At 47.0% G+C, this 20,012-nt stretch overlaps 1 protein-coding gene across 1 annotated transcript in view; it reads left to right on the top strand.

The window, feature by feature from the left end:
• The first annotated feature begins 10,892 nt into the window (after positions 1 to 10,892).
• The window catches only part of LOC143371927 (uncharacterized), a 57,835-nt gene continuing 48,715 nt past the window's right edge, over positions 10,893 to 20,012 (top strand). The window contains exon 1 of the mRNA XM_076817588.1: positions 10,893 to 11,061. Coding sequence (XP_076673703.1) covers positions 11,058 to 11,061 — 4 coding nt within the window. The 5' untranslated portion in view covers positions 10,893 to 11,057. The remainder of the gene's footprint in view (positions 11,062 to 20,012) is intronic.

Genomic DNA, 20,012 nt, shown 5'->3' with positions numbered 1-20,012 from the left:
TATTTGCACTAAATGTGAGATTTGGTTTGTCTTCTGGATTCAATTTAAAATATCAAATAAAGTAAAATTTGTGAGAGTTCCAAATAAAGTAAAATTTGTGAGAGTTCCAAATAAAGTAAAATTTGTGAGAGTTCCAAATAAAGTAAAATTTTGTGAGAGTTCCGAATAAAGTAAAATTTTCGAGAGTTCCAAATAAAATAAAATTTGTGAGAGTTCCAAATAAAGTAAAATTTGTGAGAGGTCTTCAATAAATTTGGATTATTCTTCATAATTATTCCAAACCGTGACCTCCCTGAAGTGGCCTCTTGGTTCTTAAAAATCCTGTGGCACTGGAAGCGTTAGTAAAGAGGAATACCCACTCTCGATGATAATGTGGATGAATCAGAAGTTGGAAGGTCCCGCGAAAATCTCGATCCAGGCGAGGCTTTCGATCACTCCACAGAGGCGAGTGTTCGCGCAGGAGGCATTCACGACTTTCCACGTCGCGGTATGCACCGCACACACATAGATCGTCGGTGTACGCGACACTGATAAAGACGAGCGCACACTAGCGAAACGAGCAGGAGGAACACGTCGCGCGAACACCCTGTTACGTGATCCACGATTGTTATGTAAATGTGGCCGCCCGTTTACGCGCGCGCACACGGACGGAAAACGGTCGTTTTTCACCGAGTTTTCTTTCCCTTCCTGCGCCGTCCACTGCAATTTTCCAGTCGTGAACCCTCTCAGACAGTAGGATTGATAATTCCGAAGGTGCACCTCGCTGCAATCGTTCCACTGATATCTGAACTGGTAATCTGATACGTGTCCTATACGAGCGAGAGCTTTTTAACTTGAACTCGCTGGGTTTTAAAAATTTGCGAAAAAGTGACAGAGCACGCTGTGACGTTTTATGGCTAGTTTTCATCTACAGTCTTTAATCTGTATTATGTAAAAATTGTCTCGCATTTTTCTTCCGGCGAAGCGTTTAAAGAGCCACAGCAGTCGAATCGCTCGTGTTTCAATGGAATTCAATTTTCCCCGCGATTACCACCCGGCGGGATGGAAACGCGGCGAAAGAAAGTTCGCGGGGAGTTTTCGACTTTATCGAGTAAATACATAGTGGCCGTGGCGTGTGCGCTTGAACTTGAGATCGTTACACCTAAATGTGCACGTTGGAACGCCTAAATACCTAAATACTCGTATGACGCAGTGGTTATGCGTTCCTTGCACGAACTGCCCCACGCTGTACATTAGCCTGGGGAGGGAAAAAATTGAAAGTGTCGCTGGTGAGGGGTGAGGTCGCGAGACTTTCCCCTGAAGCAACGTTTACACACGTGTAGCAAGAAGGATTTCAAAAATTCTATATATTCTCACCATAGGTACAATAATCTCAGAGTCAAAATCCTTCTAAAAAATCAGTCATCTTTCGTGCCCTGACTTACTAATTTGCACCCCACTGAGGGAGTACCATTTATCTACTTTGGAATACCGTATGAAAGTCCTAGGGCTGCATAGTTATATAACTCTTAGATTGTGCAGTGATAAGGATATTCATTTATTTTCAGGAGTTGTACCTGGGTAAAACCGGGACGTGCTATTATTTTTTAAACTGTCTTAAATTTACCCGCGTCGTTGCAGCGAAATTTCTGTTTCCTTTAATAATGTCAAACTTATGAGATTTTATTCCTAAAGTCCCGACTTTGCCCCGGTCTCCCCTACTTAATTTCAAAAACTCTGCGTACAGCAAATTGCACTGTATTTCAACGTATCGAAGGGACTCGCACCCCGTTAACATAATAATAACAAAACCTCCCCGCAGCGAGACAAGAATACGAAAGCACACACAGAAGAAAAGGGATCACGAAGAATTACCACCCTTCGAGTGCAAACACAAGAAAAAGGGACCGTCCATCCGAAATTCTGAAACAAGGCCGCGACCGTCCGCGAGAGTGACTAAGAAGCCTTAAATAAAGGGCCAACAGCGGTACCAGGCGGATTACAAACAGCAAGCTCGCGCACAAAAGCCTTGGAGAGGCATCAAAGGATACCAAACAAGGATTACCCCGACCGCAACAACGTCCCTTCTCCTCGAGGCAAATCGCACTCCAGCCTGGAGCGACCTAGCAGCCGCGACTACCTACAATAGACGTGGTGAACGTCCGTCGGCCTCGTCATCGCTGGGGCCCATTAGCGCGAATTACATCGGCCAGGGTAGCGGCGTGAGTCGCCGAAGAAAGTCATTTCCATGGTAGGAAGCGGGAGGGGGTGGCGGCAAGGGCTGATCGGGAGGGGGAGCCTGGGCGCGCTCGACGGGCACCGTGCTTGGGAAATGGAGTGTACAGGTGATAATTCATCGGCGGCGCGGAGGGCGGCGGGGCGACAGTGAGCGACGGGAGGACGGAATTGATTCTGGCGGTGGCATCAATGGCCCGAAACGGATGGTCGGAGCGGCGATTTGGTGTTGTGGACGGTGTATCGCGATGGCAACGGTGGCCATGGCGACGACACTGGCTCATTCCGGCTTCAATTCACAAACGTAGAGACTAGCTGCTCCGCCTGGAGCATACTCGGCCGGGTCGACGTGGACGAGGTCGAAGGGAGCCAACGTTGGGAACGCGCCCTAGGGAGAAGAAAGAGGTGTCGCGCGGGAGGGCGGCCGGCGGGAGGCGCGGAGGAGGGTGAGAAAAAACGGGAGCGGGTTCTCCACCGCAACCCCACGTGTGTTTCTCCAAGGGTCGCCATGGCGACGCTTCGGCGTTCGTTATAGTAATGGGTTGGGTGGCGCTCCACTCTCCCACGCTCGTCGGGGACACCTGCTTTAACGATTACCCGCGGAAAAAAAAACACACACACACACACACACGGAGGAAAATGGAAATAGGGGGAGGAGACGGCTCTATCGGCCCTCTCGAATTACGCCGCGCACTTCGACGCTGGAGGAGTTCCTTTGTTGACTTTGCTCTTTGCTTTCTGGGGGTTTTGGGAGCTTTGGGGGTGGCTGGTGAGCTGCTTCGGTGTCGATTGGGCGAGTTAATGAGTCGGAGAGCGAAGGAACTTCTGGGTTGGTTCCTCTGTCGGATTCAGAAATTTCTTTTGGGTGTTGCGTAAGCGGTGCGTCGTTTCAGTTAGCTGGGTTCAGTCGGAGAACGAGAACGGTGGTTTCCCTGCAAACTTTCCACAAGAGCGCGCAAATTTTCTTGCCGCCAGCTCGTGGCAGATACGCGAAAGGATGACTCACGACGCGTTTCCAGCTCTAGATATGCCAAATATAACCAACGACCATCATTAGTCGAGCGTATCGCAGCTACGGTGCTGTTCGTTTCTTGTTTTTCTTGCTTCGGGAAATATCTGCGATGAACGCGGGGAGGGAGACGTGAACGCTCACCTTATCGTCGTTAATTGCTGGACTGTTAACCTGGGGAGAAGTGGGAGGCCTCGGTCGTGGATTACTTTAGATAATTGACCGACCAATAGTCCACTATCCTTCCAATATCTCCTTAAAACTCTTTAGGTAAAACAATATCTCTCCTCACTTGACACTAAAACGCAGAAAGCCGAAGAAATACCCTGTAGCCTCTGCGTCAGCTCAACTGAAATCTCCCCGAAATTTCACCTGGCCCAACCCCAAGTTCCACTAATTTCCAGGCAGTCCCTCAATCACCGGCAAGATCCTAGCGAGCACGCCGAATCCACCGAGTCATCGTCGTCATCTTCCACCTCCGATCGCCTCTCTGCCTCTTCCAGGTTTTATTCTCGTCGCGGCGGCGACCATTGTCGCAACGCTGTCATTTCAGGCAGGGCCGCTTGTTTCCCACACGCGGGATTGTTTGCAGCGACCTTTGACCCGCGTTCGGTACGCGTCGTCGCAACATCATCGTTACACTCACGCAAATAAGCCTTGTGGCCGTGGCTAAAGCCAGAGACGCGACCTGAGGGGCTTCTCGATCCGCCATGAATATGGATCGGTACGGCGATGTCGATCATGCTCATTGATCCTCGGGGTCAGGAGGATGCTCTAACTTTCTGCCTGATTATGGCTGTCCCCGTACGTCACCGGATCGCTGTTTATGCCGAGCTCAAACGACATCTTTGTCGAACGTGGACAGCGTCTCGTCGCTTTTCTGCTTCCCGTCGCCTTTCATTCAATGTAAATGCGACCAGCGGCGACATGCAGAGGGATTTCGCGCGGCAAGCGACCAGGGACACCGAGTCGCGGAACTGGTGAGATCGAACTCGGGGTGCCGCGAAGGACTCGATACTCTGGTAGGTCCAATCGAAATCGAGTGCAGTAGGTACTAAGCTGGAAGATTCCGGATTCGCTTTCCATCGCGCTAACGTTTCTTCCAAGCATGTGCATTGAATAATGTACGGAATATGACGACACGCTGCTCCCGATAAGAGGCGATAAACTTTTACCGACGTGTCTGATTAAATTTCAAGGCTCAGGGGTTATACCGCGGAGCACGTGGAGAAAATTGCTCCGCGCCTGTCATCGAGACATTGATATCCTTGACACGAATATAGAAAACAGGAGTATCTCAAGTGCTTACAAATTCTCTAATCTTCTAATCACTAACTCCGGATCAATTTACCAGAGGACAATTCCAATCGCATCTCTCCAAACTCCACTAAACTCCACTTCCAAAGCAACCCATCCACAAACTACCCTTCCTAAAACCCCCGGAACATCCGAAACCTCAACGAATCTCCCGTAAATCCTCCAAACCTCTCAGACCATTTCATTCCACCCCTAGGAGCACTCCCCAGAAATTCAGAAGCCCCAATTCCCAACCGAAGGTCTCGCCCAGTCCACCCCGGCGACTATTTTCGCGCCAAATCGAGGCGGCGACGGTTAGCCCGCATAAAAATGGAGCTTCCACCACCGAAGCCTCCCTAGAGCTAACCTCCAACGGTCACCCAACTATCGGACGACCCGTGCGTCCATCCTGGAAGTGGGGACGAGGTGTCCGTTGCTCCAGTTAACGAAATGACCTCGATGCGAGCGGCAGAGAAAAAGAATTACGAAACCGAGAGACAACGTTAAATATCGGGCGGCTCGTTCTGTCCAGGTGCTGGGACACCCCGCATCCCTTAACGGTCTTCGGTATTAGCGATTCCGCTGTCTTTCCCATCGCCACGAGGATGCCGCGCGGCGCTGGACACCGGGGTACGGTCACCTGTGTCTAACGGATTTTTTCGACCTGATTTAAATAGGCTCTCGTTCGCGTCGCGCTCACGGATACCGTCCCGGCAGGGTGTCCAGGTAAGATCCGAGGCTGACCGCGTGCTTTCCTCGAGGAGAGGCAGAAATCGCCTTCTCCCAGGTAGCCAGCGTCCATGGGAATCTAGGCCGACTGACCATTCGCATAGGTCAGTCGATCTCGGAATTAGAATATCGGGAGCACCCTCCCTCCCTTGGATCACCGGGATCCGTCCCTCGAACCTTTTCCTAGCGGACTCCTTCCTCCTCTTGCATCCCTTTCGGCCCGTTCCATTCATCCTCCTCGAGGATGCACCGTGGAGATTTTCGACGCCGAGCGCTGTCCTGTGATCCGTGGTCCAGGGGGTTGTATGGGAACTGGGGGGTCTTATCGTGGCCACAGAGTGTGAGAAAGTGTCATTGACGGGCGCTCCTTGGATTCTGATAAGGGTAGCTTTGGGATATTTTAATACTTATATTCAAGGTACTGGTTTTCGGAGTTTCTTTTTGATTTTCAGAATTGTTTTGTAGCGGAATATTACCCGCGCTATATTAGGGCACGTAATAGAGTAGGCACGTTGTTTCCACTATCGTCACACTTAGGAAACTTCCTGTAAAATCGTTCTTAATAGTTGGAAAGGAAACTCTCCGAGGGAGAAGTTTCCAGACCTCGTTAACGGGTCGTCGTATCGCCTCTCCGTTGTAAAGTATAACGGCGACGCTCGGTTTGAGCTTCCAGAACTACTGATACATCGCGATTAACATAAATTTACAGACGGAACGTCCGGTGTTTGCTGCCCTGCCGACTGGCTATCAGCGTGGTAACCGTCCGCTTTGCATACGCTCGATCCCTCGGCGTTATTTATTTCTTGAGATGCATCGTGTGCCACCACTGGGGAAACTTGTTCTTTTAATTATATTATAGAAACGGCCTCTGTGGATAATACGTCCTGGAATGATATACTATCAATCACTTTCTATCGATAGAAAGAATTTATTTAGAGTAGAAGTTTTCCCGATTTTCAGGCAAAACCTTTCTCAGACTCAAATCAGTGTACTTCATCTTCTTCAAAAGGCTACCATTTTAACATTTTTTTATTTTTCTTAATGCATCTACTACCACCCATAGTCACATTCGCACAGTTTAAGAATCTCTTTGCCTTTTTGTGTTTCGGATAACCCTTACAGTACTTTTCGTCAACGCCAGGGCCACCCGATTATTTTTCAACGCTCTCTCTGTACCTGCCATGTTTTTTTTTCACTGTCGCACAAAAATTCAGAACAATAGTTCAAGATACAATAAAGCAGCCTGTCAAACCTCAAATTAATTTATCGAACCGTTTTTGTACAAAAAATTCGCAAAGAATTACCCATTTTTCGGCTCAACGAGGCGCAATCCCACCTTAATTATTTTCTAGATCCTCAACTTCGCATCCGCTACTCCAATTCGCTTCCATTGCCACCATCCCCTAATTCATCGATAATATCCATTCGACCCCTCCACCCAAATTAGTCCCCGAGAAATTGCGTCTACCAAGAACCAGTCGACCTCGATCAACCCTCTGTCACCCGGAAGGAATTCCCCTGATCCAATAGATCATACGCGGCTTCCTTCGTGCGCACGTTCAACGGTTCTTTCGACCGTCGTCCATCTTCTTCTTTCCTCGAAAACGGTTTCGCGCGTCCAGCCGCACCAACACGGGGCCCTTCGTATTCCCCCCGAGGGCCCGAATCGGCGCATCCGTCCAAGGGGTCGTGTTTTATCAGCGACGCTCACCGACACCGAGTGGAGGAAGGGTTCGCGCGAAATGAGGGCATTTAAATGGGCTCCTAAAGGGGTTATGTACCTGCGCGACCCCTGGGCCCGTTCTGACCTGCGAACCTGACGGCTCCCCTCGCGCCGGACCACCGAATCGAGTCGATCCCTCGGGAATCAGGTTTTCCACACGCACGCTCCTCGATCGAACAGGTAGTGGACGCGCAGGTATAAGAACCTATGACCTCAGGGGCGATCCTCTGGTCCACCCTGTCCCGGTCAAAGTCTTTCTTTCGGTTCCGGTTTCGTAGTGGGGGAAGCTTCTTTTTGTTATTCGATTCGTCGGTCGAGAGGCTGCACATAATCTTATTGTCCGATTAAGATTGCGGACTTTCAGCTGACCGTCTGCGAGGAAGCACTCATTTAGCGGTACTTTGGGATAGTTTTTGGGGGTTGTTGATGAAGAGGGTGTGATGGACGTATGTTCATTTATATGGGGAATATTTTCTGGTAGAAGTTTGTCTTTTTCTATTGTGAGAGGATATATTTTGTACTCTCTTCTATATAACACTACTATTTATATAATATTTAAGATCTTCCTAAATGGAAGTTTCTTGTGCGACTCTTTATTTCACTCCGTTCCATTAAGGGGGAACCTGGTTTAGGACCCTGAAAACAGGGTGATTTTTCAGAATTATTTTCCCAACAAATATAAAGCGAATCTTTCCAAAACTTTAAGGGTGTTTTACTGTATATTCAGACAACAAGAAAACTCTTTCTTTATTCAAGAATTAACATTATTTTATTGGTTTATCTTCGTAGCTCAAATAAATTGTTTTCCATCGTGTATACAAGTTTAAAATACGTGCTTTCGAGAAAGACGCGTTTAAAGTTACATCGAATTTCTGTCTGCAACTTTGGGAACACATTCTCCATCAATATTACCATCGACTAAATAAATAAAAAAATCACTTCTTTCAGCGTTCTAAACCATGTCCTCCCCCTTAAACATTACCTACAGTTTCGCGATACCCGTTTGCATAACGCAGAGAAGAACTGTAGAGAGGAGAGATCGCTGGATGCTGCGCAAGCGTGATCACCTCGCCTGCCATTGGCCTCTGGACCATAACCAATCCAGATGCGGGTCTCCCCACTGTTCGAGTGGTCCAGCCTCTTGTCAGAATCCCTCTTATCAACTCCTTCTCTCAATCCGGTACATCCTTTCCTACACAAACTTCCACCTACGGAGACCTAAAAAAATCATCACAACTTCGACCACCCGATTACGCGAGCCACCTCCAATTGCATTTGAAATCTAAGTTCCCCTTGTTGAATCGCCGTTCATCTTAAATCTTCGTCGACATGAATGAATATCTCGAGCCTGCACTCGCGATCGGAATCGAGGTCAGCCAATGAAGCGAAATTTTGAATACACACTAGATCGAGGAATCCTCCAATCGTTGCTCCGAAACGGGCACGCGTTTTGCATACGGAGCAACCGCGTCGGTGGTGCCTTTCTGCTGCATAATCGTTGCGCAAGTAATGGGCGCCGGGACTTATCGTCGCGACGATAAAGCCAGCCGGTTGACGACGGCCAGTCGACGATACGATCCGCGACGCTCCATTCCCAACCAGGAAAAACTGTTCCACCGTCGGCGTTCAAATCACCGGGAAAGGGAACGCCCGTGGCCGGTGCTCCACACACTTGTTACTTTTCCTCGAACGCAACTGGATTGGCAATCGCTGAAAGTCAGCTGGTCTACTTTCGGTATCGTAAATCATTTCCAAGACCCTCATCTGACGCGCGGAGCATTCTTTTTTCTTTGTTCCGCGGAAAAGAAAGCTGTATCTTGGGCGTGCAAACGCCTCGCTGGGGGGGGGAGCAAAATCGAGGACTCTACGCTGCTGGAAAAATTATTACCATTAACCGCTTTATCGCGCCAAGAGAGTAGTTTTGCATGTAAGTTTAGCAGAGATAAGAAAGATTATACTCGTGCAGAATTCGCTGCTTTAGTTCGATGTCGAAACATTCAGGGTGTCATCTCTGTCGCTTCAAACACTTTACTCAATCTTTGTGCTGGGGAAATTATTGCTGCGCGGTTTTCGTCGACACTTTGAGGGGGATATAAAATTGTGGCTGATGCAACGTGCGTTTGCAAGATTATATTACGTTCAGTAATTACGGTTATTAGCACCGAGAGTGAGAAGGCGAGGGAATGTTTGCATACGATGAGTGTTGCTGCGGAGAATAGAGGGCAGATGTAATAGAGAACACAGGAAGGAATTGAGTTTATTGAGCCGTGGTGAGAAGTCAGTTCGAAAGTATCACTTCGGAGCAGAGAAAATGAAATATTCATGAGCAGCTTGTTAGTATTTATGTATGTGCAGCGAGTGCAACTGAGTTTTCTATACAACAGGTAATGTTGACTTTTCCGTGGGAAACTCTGCGATGAAGAAAAAGCAAGGATATTGTATGCTTATTCAGTCCGGCTCGAGCGTCGTCTCAAGTTACGTATTCCAGATGGATTTTGAATATTTCTTTCGCTATCGATCGCTGCCCCGCATAACTAATTGCCAGCGCGGTAATTAAGTTTGACAAAGAGAACGAAGACGCAAAGTAAATTGGAGCCACGGTCGATGATATTTAATTTCTCCGCTTCCATGCAACTCCATCTTGCACCAGTTGAAAAGCAGAAGCCTCTGTCGATTTGAATTGCGTTTTCCCAGCAACACCGGCGATGCCCCGCGATCATTTCCAATTCCAATTGTCACGGAGACGGGGACGATAAGGAAACGCGAATCATCGGGCTTATCCGCGAACAATTGCCTCCTCGTCCTCCTGGTCGATTTGCCGGTGGTCGTAATTACATGAAAAGCAGGATCGCCTTGGTACTCGGGCGATAATGCATTGGCTGTTTGCTGCTACTAGCCTGCGTGCACTATTCTTAGAAATACTATCGCTACGTGTAAATAAACCGCGCTCGAACCAGAACGGAATGCCGGGAGAAAGTAATATTGGGTTTTCGTTTCGTTTCCTCCTCGTTCGCGCTGGTTCCGCGAGCCAAATCTTCTTGGGGACCTCGCTGGCTCCAATCAAAGCGATCTAATTATTAGAGAATCGTTTACGGGGAACGTTAGGGGGCATTGGTAGAAGGTTCGCGCTTTTATTACCGGGCGAAATATTTCCTATTTTTAAAGAAATGCGAGGATATAAGCTACCAGGGCACCCTGGTGCGGTGCTATTAATAATGCCGACATAAATATTAATGGCACAGTAGTATCGATCACAGATACCCCAACACGAAGAATCCACAAGCTTCTGCTCCGCTTGGAAGTATTTTACACACTTTCTCCCCGTCAGTTCTCTTTCTTATAGGTGCACTCAACCCTCCTGCTCTAACCAGGATAATCGTCTGCGACAACCTCCGTTTCCATACGTGATATATACACAATATCAGTGACTACCCTCTCCAAGAAAGAGAACACCAAATCTGACGGAAGGTTTCGTAACGATCCCGTTCCTGGGTCCCTGGCCAGAGCTAGGAAAGGGTAGAGAAGAAAAACACCCTTCTGTTGGCCGTTAACTGGAGCGGGACCAGAAGGGTGGTTCCTCCCATCGGTGGCCTGGAGAAAACGGGAGGGGGCCGACGCGGCCGCTATTCAAGCGCGATTATTGCCGCGGTGTTCACCTTGGATCTCTGCCGATGATAGGCGCGTTGATGTCGTTGGAATTCCGTTCCCCGACGAATTCAGATCGCTTCTGGACACGGTCCAGGAATGTTCGTCGCTCTCTCGCTGACATAACGGTGAAATACGCTCGACAGCCAGCTATTGTGGGTGAGTCCTTCCGACCGCCGACCCCTCCTCGCCTCCACCTCCTCACCGATACGTGTCACCGCGTAGGTCGTTTGATTGCGAGCGCGTATAGACAAGGGGAGCCGTTTGATTGCAGACGCGAGTCGAGCATGCGACCGCCGCGGAATTGATCGATCGACCAGTGGGCGGCAGCGTGATCGATAGAAAGAGGACGATCGCTGCACCAGGCGTCCACGCGCCGAGATTCAGCTCCGCGGCAGAGGTTACCTGGTGTCCCTGGGCGAGGACCGCGAGGAGGACGAGATGGGTGAGTGACTTTTCTTATTTGGTTCCTTTAGATTCGTATTTGCCGCGAGGAGGTGCTTTGCGAGGGCGATGACGTCGTTGGGGGAGCTTAAGTTCCTTCTGCCAACGGGGGTTATGTCGTCTGGGGTGGATGCGGGACGCCTTCAGGCTTGCGATTCGTGTTGTTTAATGTTAAGGTGGTTTCGATGCTGGGAGAGGTTAAGATGTTATTGTAAGGGGGTTTGCGTTTGAGTGAGAGGAAGTTAGATCGTGGGCGAGGGGTTCTTTTATGTATGTGTTGTCTTTAGTGTGTGGAGGATGGTTTAAGTTGAGATAGACAGGGTTTGATGTTCAGGGGATGAAGGTATTTAGTTATTTTGTTTGAGGCAATTTAGGGGTCAATGTAGGTAAGGTTAGTTTCGACCTGGTTTGTCTCGGAGTTTGAAGCGAATTATCGAGGCGTGAGGTTTGAGATTCATTCTCTGTAATTTAATCCTCTATGAGGTATTTAAATCAAGGACTAATTGTGGCCTGAAAAGGAGCGCGATATTTAGGATTTTTTTAAAGAGAAACCCTCAAATTATATTAATTGAAAACTTTATGCCTATATTTGTACATATTTAGGCAACATTTTAAAAAATTTAATGAAAAAAAGTACCTAAAACTTTAAACGTGTTTTTCTCAAAACAATGTTTTTTTAATTGGTTAGCATGATATCTCAAAAACCAATCGCCCGATTTACTGCAAACTTGGCATATATCTTCAGCAGATGTCCCATTCTCGCTGATACTAAAACTGAGTTGGTTTTTGCAAAATTAAACTTTTGCGGCCTAAAAAAACAGCGAATTTTTATGCAGAAATCGATGTCTGTTTTAGACGCTACCATTTTTTTTTTAATTTTTTGTATTTCTTATCTAATCTACTTAGGCAGTCGTTTTCCGTGAAAAAAACACTTTCTTTGTAATGCATTTGTATGGATAATTATTATCATAGAGTTTGAAAAAAAGTTAGTATGAAATATACATGTGCTTTAAAAATGGCGGTGCTGACTGATAAACATTTTAACGTTCTTCTGTGCCTTTCAGGTAATATTGGTCTTAAAAAGTGACGTAATCCAATTTCAAGGTGTGATTCTTGTTCGTGACATCCATAGTTTCGCGCTGAACCAATAAAAACTAAAATTAAAACAGAATTATTAAGTTGGTGGCCGAAAAACGGCGATTATTTCAAGAAAATTTTGGACCTGTTTGTGCGCTACTATAAATCCGTGACTTTTTATTTTTTTTTATGAAAATCTCGAATTTTTACGGGCCATATCAGAGGTCTGGCGCGAAATGGCACATGTTTTACACATCCTGTAATTTTTTCAAGCCGATCTGAACCTGCGTTCATTCGCAACTAGCCGCAAACCAAAAGAAAAAAACATTCGAGAAAAACGCGTTTAATCAACAATTTTACGAATTTTAATATAAACCGAGCGGCATTTTATTCAGAAATGATACCTACTTCCAGAAAATGCAGTAAAATATCGACTTTTTGACTGCCAAATCGTTCCCTTAAGTAAACTATGGGATGAAAGTGTAAAAACTATCTCCCACCTTATTTGTATTTAATTAGATTACTATTTACTTCACTAAATGCACATAAGAGAATTACCTGAGCATCTGCTCTTCAGTTTTCAAGCATCCATGTTTCTTGAATCGATAAAGTACTGCGTCTTCCACAGAATTTGCCACATAGCTGCTCACATCCACTAGCAATCGATTGATTACTCATCCCAATGCAGGTCTATTGCGATTTCTTTCTGAAAACAGACGCGCGAGCACGTGTCGCCTCGCTTCGGAGTCACGTGTCGGTGCATCGCTGCTCGCCAGGTACGCTTTATCTTCGCTATTTACACGAAGCTGTCGTAGCCGAGCGAAAAAAAAATAGCTTCTCTACGGCGCCTCGCGCGTTCGCGCCTTTTATCCACTTCTGTTTATCGCCCACGAAGACGTAGATGCTGCTGATAACCGTGGTTGCGCGTCGTATCAATCGACAATCTTCCTACGGCCAGTCGAGCTTCCCTCGAACGATCGATCGATCCGCGGTGCCCCGATGCCTACAGAAATAATTCCGTCCGCCGGCGAAACGCTACCGCGGATCCTCCTGTGCTCCTTGACACGTTATCTGGGTCACCGAAGGGTCGTGACCGTGCTCTTTCGAGGTCCTAAAAGAAATTCCTCAGCTGAGAAATTGAACCTTCCCACTCGATTCAGTGTGCACTGAGCAGTCAATTAATTGCAGAATAATATGGCGGTACATTGTGAATGAAAGCTATAATATATTACTTTCTTTCAATCAGCTGTTTTCCTTTCTTAGGTCTTTGAAAGGAAGCTTCAATATTTCCAATAAATTCGAATCTATTTCTCTGCAATCATATCCCAAACACTTCAAGTACCCTTTTATCTTAGCCCTAGCTGAAAACATAACTAACAATAAATTAGCATAATTCACTTTCACTCTCCACCACTTACCACAAAAGTAACTTAAAAGTCGACAATAGGGTAACTCGCGGTAATATGCCACTCATATCTTTATAACTCTTTCTATTTAATGCCATCGAGTTGTTTTTATCGTATTAGAACCATGCCTAAGAAGTATGTACGAGCTGCAAACCGTGCTGCTTGGTCAGACGAAAGTTTAAAGGAAGCCATTCGAATGGTGAAGGAGGCTCGCACTGCAATACAGAGCAAATTTTGAGAATGTAGATACTTCTTATGACGATTCAACCGATGCAGAAAATGACAACTACTATGCAATATGTGAATTTTATTATTACGATAAAAAAGGACCTAAATCTGACTGGGTTAGAAAACTACTTGTTGCAAAAAGTGGGTCCATGAAGACTGCGTAGAGATTGGAGACTGTTTAGTTTGTGAGAAATAGCTATTTTTTCAAATATATTTTACGTTTCATTGAGTTCAAATAATTCGTTATTAGTTACTAACAGCTTGAATAGTTTAAAATATTGTTAATTCTAAAAAATTTGAGTGGTTCGCACTTCATAGCTTTTGGCACATTACCTCAGACCTTGTGGCATATTTACCCACCACTTGGGTAATATGCCAGTTTCGAGGACTTTTGTATTTGTACGTTTCTCATTCAACTATAAAAGTTACATGTCTCTACTTATTAGTCAATACACAGAATTAGTTACACTTTCATATGGTTTTATCCTTTTCCCTGTATCTACTTACACTTGCGAGACATCGCGTTTCAAAGTTAACTGTGGCATATTACCCCGAGTGACCCTACCCCCCTACAGATTTCCCCACGAATCTTCAAAAACAACCCCAATAGTTCCCTCCCCCGTTAAGATCCTCGACCATTATCTTCCGACGACCGTCCCCGGGCTAACAACCTTTTGTACCAGAAAGCAACCGTCCCGAGTATATTGAGTGGTGCCTCGTAAAATAAGAGGACTCAGGATCACGGGGCCCATGAGTCACCGGGGGGCTGCTGCTTTGGCATGCCTCGATATGCGTGAGGACACGCACTCCGGAAAGCACGTGATTCATCGGGCCCACAATCTGCCAATCTGCATTAACCACCGCGCTTCGTGATTCCTGAATCGACTTTTCCTCTCTCTGCCTCTCTTCTTCGTTCCTTGCCCGTTTCCCGCCCCTCCGCCACCGTTCGCCGGGGCTATTGTGCGTGGAGCATCCCGTTAGCCGTTAGGCACCGTGCCTCTGCCACGAAAACACACCGATAATCCCTATCCTCGGTATCTTCCCTGCTCGGAACATCGATGTTGAAATTCGAACGCTGAACCTACACCGCGTGCGGGACGCCTCCAATCCCGATTGTTAACCATTGTAACCGAACGCCTATGCGCGTTCAACGCACGCGCGCGCCTGCGTCCGTGGCGTTCGAGCGGTTAGAAGGTGACGCAGAAACATTGGCAGCGTTTAAAAGCATCCGAGAACGTTACCTTGGGGATTCGATGGAACTCGACGAGCATAGCTGGGCCGCGTAGGAAGCGTGTCGATGAGAGGTGGAAAATGGACACCAGCATCGAACGGAATCGTAAAAAGAGAAGATAGAAGCGAAATGCAACAGGAACCAGATACGCGTGTGCAGACTCAACAGGGGGTTCGTTTCAGCACGTGGCAACGGGACACTATGGCGGCTCTTGCCCATCGGAGATGATGTGTATGTTACACGCGTAACCCGTATTAAGCGATAACACATCCAAAGAGGCGCAGGCGTGTGCGTGCCGACCCACACCGCTCAAACGACAAGGATACTAAATAGGTGTCCCATCTCGCGATTGTTCGTCTTATCGCGCGATCTCTGCCTCTGTATAGGATATCTTCGAGAATGCTGATCTAACCGCGACGGCTCGAACACGAGATTGTTGTAGGAAGAGAATAAAAGTGGCGTTCGCAAAAATGCCCATCGCAGAATCTGCTGCGCGACGCATTACCGGGCATCGCGACCGATTAATATCAAGTATAATCAGATGTTACCGCGGAGGCTCGGAAGTGTCGGAAGTCTAGCTTCAATTCTTCGTTACTATCCGTTTTTTTTTTTACGCTATTTTTGTATTTATTCAGGTAATGCTTAATGCTCTCGCCCCTGCCAATTCTCGTAGCGTTTTTAATTCGATATCGAACAGAGTCAGGTGGCATTCGAGGATATAGATTTGGTGAGATAAAACGGTATCTTGGACGGGGGAGAAGGGTGACATAGGATGCAAAGGAGGTAGATCGTGAATCGTATGGCACGTGTAATCTCTGTAACAGTATACTTCTGTATTATCCGTGTAACATCCTGTATGTTATTACATTCGTAAGAAGTGTCTGTGACGGAGGATGTTTGCGAAACATCTGCTTCAGAAGCGAACGATAAAGCGATGCGAATCGAGCCTGCGCTTCGATAAGATGAACGAGATTTCTTCTAATATTCTCTAACTTCCTTATTAACAACACGTTGCCTCAGAGAACTGTCCCCAATCCCTTCGCGAGCACTTCCAACAGAAATCATACCCAAGGTACAGACACCAAGAAATCTATTAAAAATTGCATTCGAAATTCGAGCGTGACGTGGTTCGGTGCTTGTTCAAAGCGCGGGGCTCTTTTTATTCCCTCAAAAGGAGTCACGTAAACGCGGATCCACTGGTATCTGCCCCGAGATCAGGCATTAACCACGGTGTCATCAACGCGACATCCCGTGGTCTATGAAGTTTCTTAACAGTCGAACTGCGTTTCCCTACTCGGGGCAAGAGGAACTGGAACTTTCAGCCCTAGACAAAAGAAATGGTGCACGTCCTGACGCTCATAGCCTGTCCGAAGCTTTATGGGATTTATGGCAGCGGGGTGAAGCAAGACCCGTTTAATAGCCCTAGTTCCTCGACCAAGATGAGCGTACGCTTAACCCCGGTTCCTGCACTCTTTCGAAAGAAGCCAACCTTTCTGTCCATCAACGCTCGCGCAACCTTTCCTCCTCATCTTGGACAAAAATATTCCGAAAGCATTCCCTCTTTTCGTCCCTGGCGTTACATACACCGTACTTAGCTCTTAGCACTTTTTCTTTTAAGTGGGCGTTGAAGTGAGTCGAAGGCGAGAAACTTCTGTGCTCCTCGACGAAGCGAAGGTGATTAGGAAAATTTTTGTGAAAGTTGATTAGGTTAATTCGAATTTTAATAGTATTTCTGTCGGAACAAAAGATAGCGTAGCTATATCGACCGGGTGAATCACTATTGACCCTTTTTCACTCGATTTGAGTCGATTAAAATAATCAAAGGACCTCCGCGTCCAAGGCTCGCCTCGTGTTTTAATTACAACCTGAAATGAGTCACGCTTCCCTCCGCGAAGTTTACTCAGCATCGTTATCAGCGATCAGCGTCCAGCGATGGAATAAAGTTCGCCAAGATGAAATCGGGTGAAAGTCTTGCACCAGGAAAAAGAAGAAGAGGGAAGTGGAGATCGCCGATTCGATACGGAAGAAACGCGGAGTTCATATATATTCTACACGTCGAAAGGAAAATCCGTTGCATTTATTGAAGCGCGAATCGGCAGCCGAGAGAGCTGGCGAATCCAGAAAATCCGCGACCATCTGCTCCTTTTTCCCCGAACGATCCCACCGTGAAGGCGTTTGCCATTAACGAGGCGTGCATGAATTATTAATCGCCCGGCTGGATTATTTATTTGTCTGGCCCCCTCGGTGCCTCTGATAAGACGCGGGTATCTCCCCGAAACGCGCGGGCAACCAGTCGTAGAGCAGATGCTCCTCGATCCGACCACGTAACCATCTTTCTTTCCGCAATGGCGTTGTGAAATTCATTTCACGCTTCTTAATTACTTTTAATCAGCATTTCGTACCGCGGGGCGTCCGTTAACGATTCACCCGCGAACTTTTCGCTGCCGAAGCTGCTGCTGGGACGGATCTCTGAATCAGCGAACGACAGGGGTGTCTTTGTCACTCGAGCGGAGTACCAAAGTGTAATTCGGTGGCGTTAATTGAAATTATGGAAGCCTTGGTAGTTCCTGTTCCTTAGGAAGCTAGCAGTAATTGATTAGCAGTGGGCGTTAGAAATTCCGATTAGGGGGAAGCATTGCGTAGGAAACATTCGGTGCGATCTAATTTATAAATGAAACTAAGAAGATGGTAGATTAAATCCTCCAAAAACCAGCAGCGAACTGATCTCGCGCTTTCCACCGGCCATTTCGAAATTCAATTTCCACCGGTTCGATCCAAGATAGATCGACCAGCAGCTCTCCACGCGATTGTTTACCAACCGCTACATAATGTTGTGCGTGGCCTGTTACTTAATTGGTTCTGCACGGAAAATGCAGAAAATTGTTTCGAGGGCGGTGGAGCAGGGGTGCCGCGGAGGGGGAGGCGCGCTGCGCCGTCGAATCGCGGCGAGGGTATGATTCGAAAGTGAGATTTTTTCGAAATCGACCGAGCCGCTGGGAGATCGAGGTGCGTTTTCGGAGCGTTCTCGTTGATCCGAGGATCGAGGCGTGTTTGCCAGCGGGCTTAGTCGAGCAGAAATGGTCAGTGAACGGAAGGCGAAGCCTCTCCGGAAATCGAGAGCCCATGGCAACGCGGTCTGCGCACAAAAACGCCTCATAGTTTCAGGAAGAGAGAGGCTGCGCGCTCTCGACGCCTCGCGGATACCATCTAACTGATTCCAGCATTTCCACCTGGACATAACGCCTTGGCTCTGCTCGGCGAAAATGATCGCGGCAGCCTGTTACACGTTCTAGTCTCACTTGGCTGCGATCACGCTCCTCGCTGTCTTCCTCGATGCTTTAAACTGGGATTCTCTCTGGGGTCTCTCAGGTTCAATCATATTGCCGGCCGTGATTGCATATTTCAGCTGACAATTAATCACCTCTCGATTGTTTCTTCTGTAGGGGAGACCGGGGCTAGTTGATACAGAAGAATTATCTCGACACCGTATATATGTAGCTCCATTTCAGCGAGATATGTGAAGTTTGTTGTTCAATTCTTTACTACGATCCAGAGTACGTCTGTGTACCTTGACGTTAATAATCGTTTTATAACTGTTTTCGTTTATATACAGAAAAGTAATAGTTTTGGTACATCCAAATTGAGCATCCAAATAACATTTTTTCATTCATTTCGTATGTATTTTCTCAAGTTTTCGCTTACTATACATTAAAGAGGAAGGACCAAAGTATATTTTGGCATATTTGTTATTAAGTAATTAATTCAAATAAAAATAAAAAAAATTGAAAACAGAATAACGTATCAACTAGCCCCGGTCTCCCGTAAGTTCTAATTCGAGAGACTCCAAGTTCAGGTGCTTTATTAACCCTTTAGTTCAAGTTTGCTTTTCTCAACTCTTCTCGCAGAATAGGTCTTTACACAGCAATTCTTATTTCCCTATTTTCCTGTCAAGTTTCTCATTCTGGGAGACCTCGATACTCCGCCCTCCATCCTCCACTGATGACAGATTTCCTAAATGGTTGTTAAACCGAATTCTCGATACGGTGCCATATTGAAATTTTGTGCGGAGTGCCAGAGAAAGACGCAATCTGCTCGGTGCTGGCGCGGTAATGCTCGGATCGCGTTCATTTCCGCGCCAAGGCGGCTCGCGACCAGCCACGAATCCGCGGTTGTCCAGCCGCGCAGAGGGGTTACGTAAAGCTAGACGCGTTTATTGCACGGCAAAACTTTTGCTAATTAGCGCGGGAGAAACCGGCGACCAGCCAGCCGAGATAGCCAGTTACACGAGCGCGCGCCTTTTATGTGTGCTGCGCCCGTTAAGGACGCGAAGGCGGATACGATGCCTCAAGCCTCGCTAATCTGAAGGCGTTCCGTCGCGAATCCGTTCGCATCGTGACGCTTCCCAATTTTCCTCAATTTTTCTCAGGGAAACTCGATATCTCGAGCTTAGGGGTAGGTATTTTATGAATGAGATGCGTAGGGGGATATTGAGGTAGGGGAGCAGAATTGAAGGGTTGGGAATCGTGTCTTTATTTATTTTTTTTATTAGTTAGTGTACTCGACTTGAAGGCTATGTCAGGTGCGACTAGAATATGAGAAGGGAAGATAAAGAGGATTTCAATTTTAATACCTTTCATTGATTCGTTGATCGACACCCCTACAGATTAAATGTGAATATAGAACCTGTTTCATGCTTTCTATCTATGATTAGCTACGCAAAGCGTGCTCCTATACGATTAGGAGCATAGAATCTCCCTCCTAATCTATCAAACGAAGTATTTCCCAATGTTCAAAGTTGCGATGCGTTCGATATCTGAAAGTACCGTGGCCAGGAGAGGATTTAAGCGAGAGATCGTCTGCAGAACGCCACGTAACGAGCGCGCTTCTGCGCAAAAGACCGAGATACACGGGTTTCTAGCTGAGGAATACGTAAGAGAGGCACGCAGGGTGGCTCATCGGAGAGGAACCAGGAAAGTCTCGAGGGACGAGGAAGCCGAGCCGTGTGTTGTT

The sequence above is a fragment of the Andrena cerasifolii genome, chromosome 8 (genome assembly GCF_050908995.1).
Source record: "Andrena cerasifolii isolate SP2316 chromosome 8, iyAndCera1_principal, whole genome shotgun sequence".
Lineage (NCBI taxonomy): Eukaryota > Metazoa > Arthropoda > Insecta > Hymenoptera > Andrenidae > Andrena > Andrena cerasifolii.
Note: the sequence above shows the minus strand (reverse complement) of the source record. Positions and strands in the feature narration are given on the sequence as shown.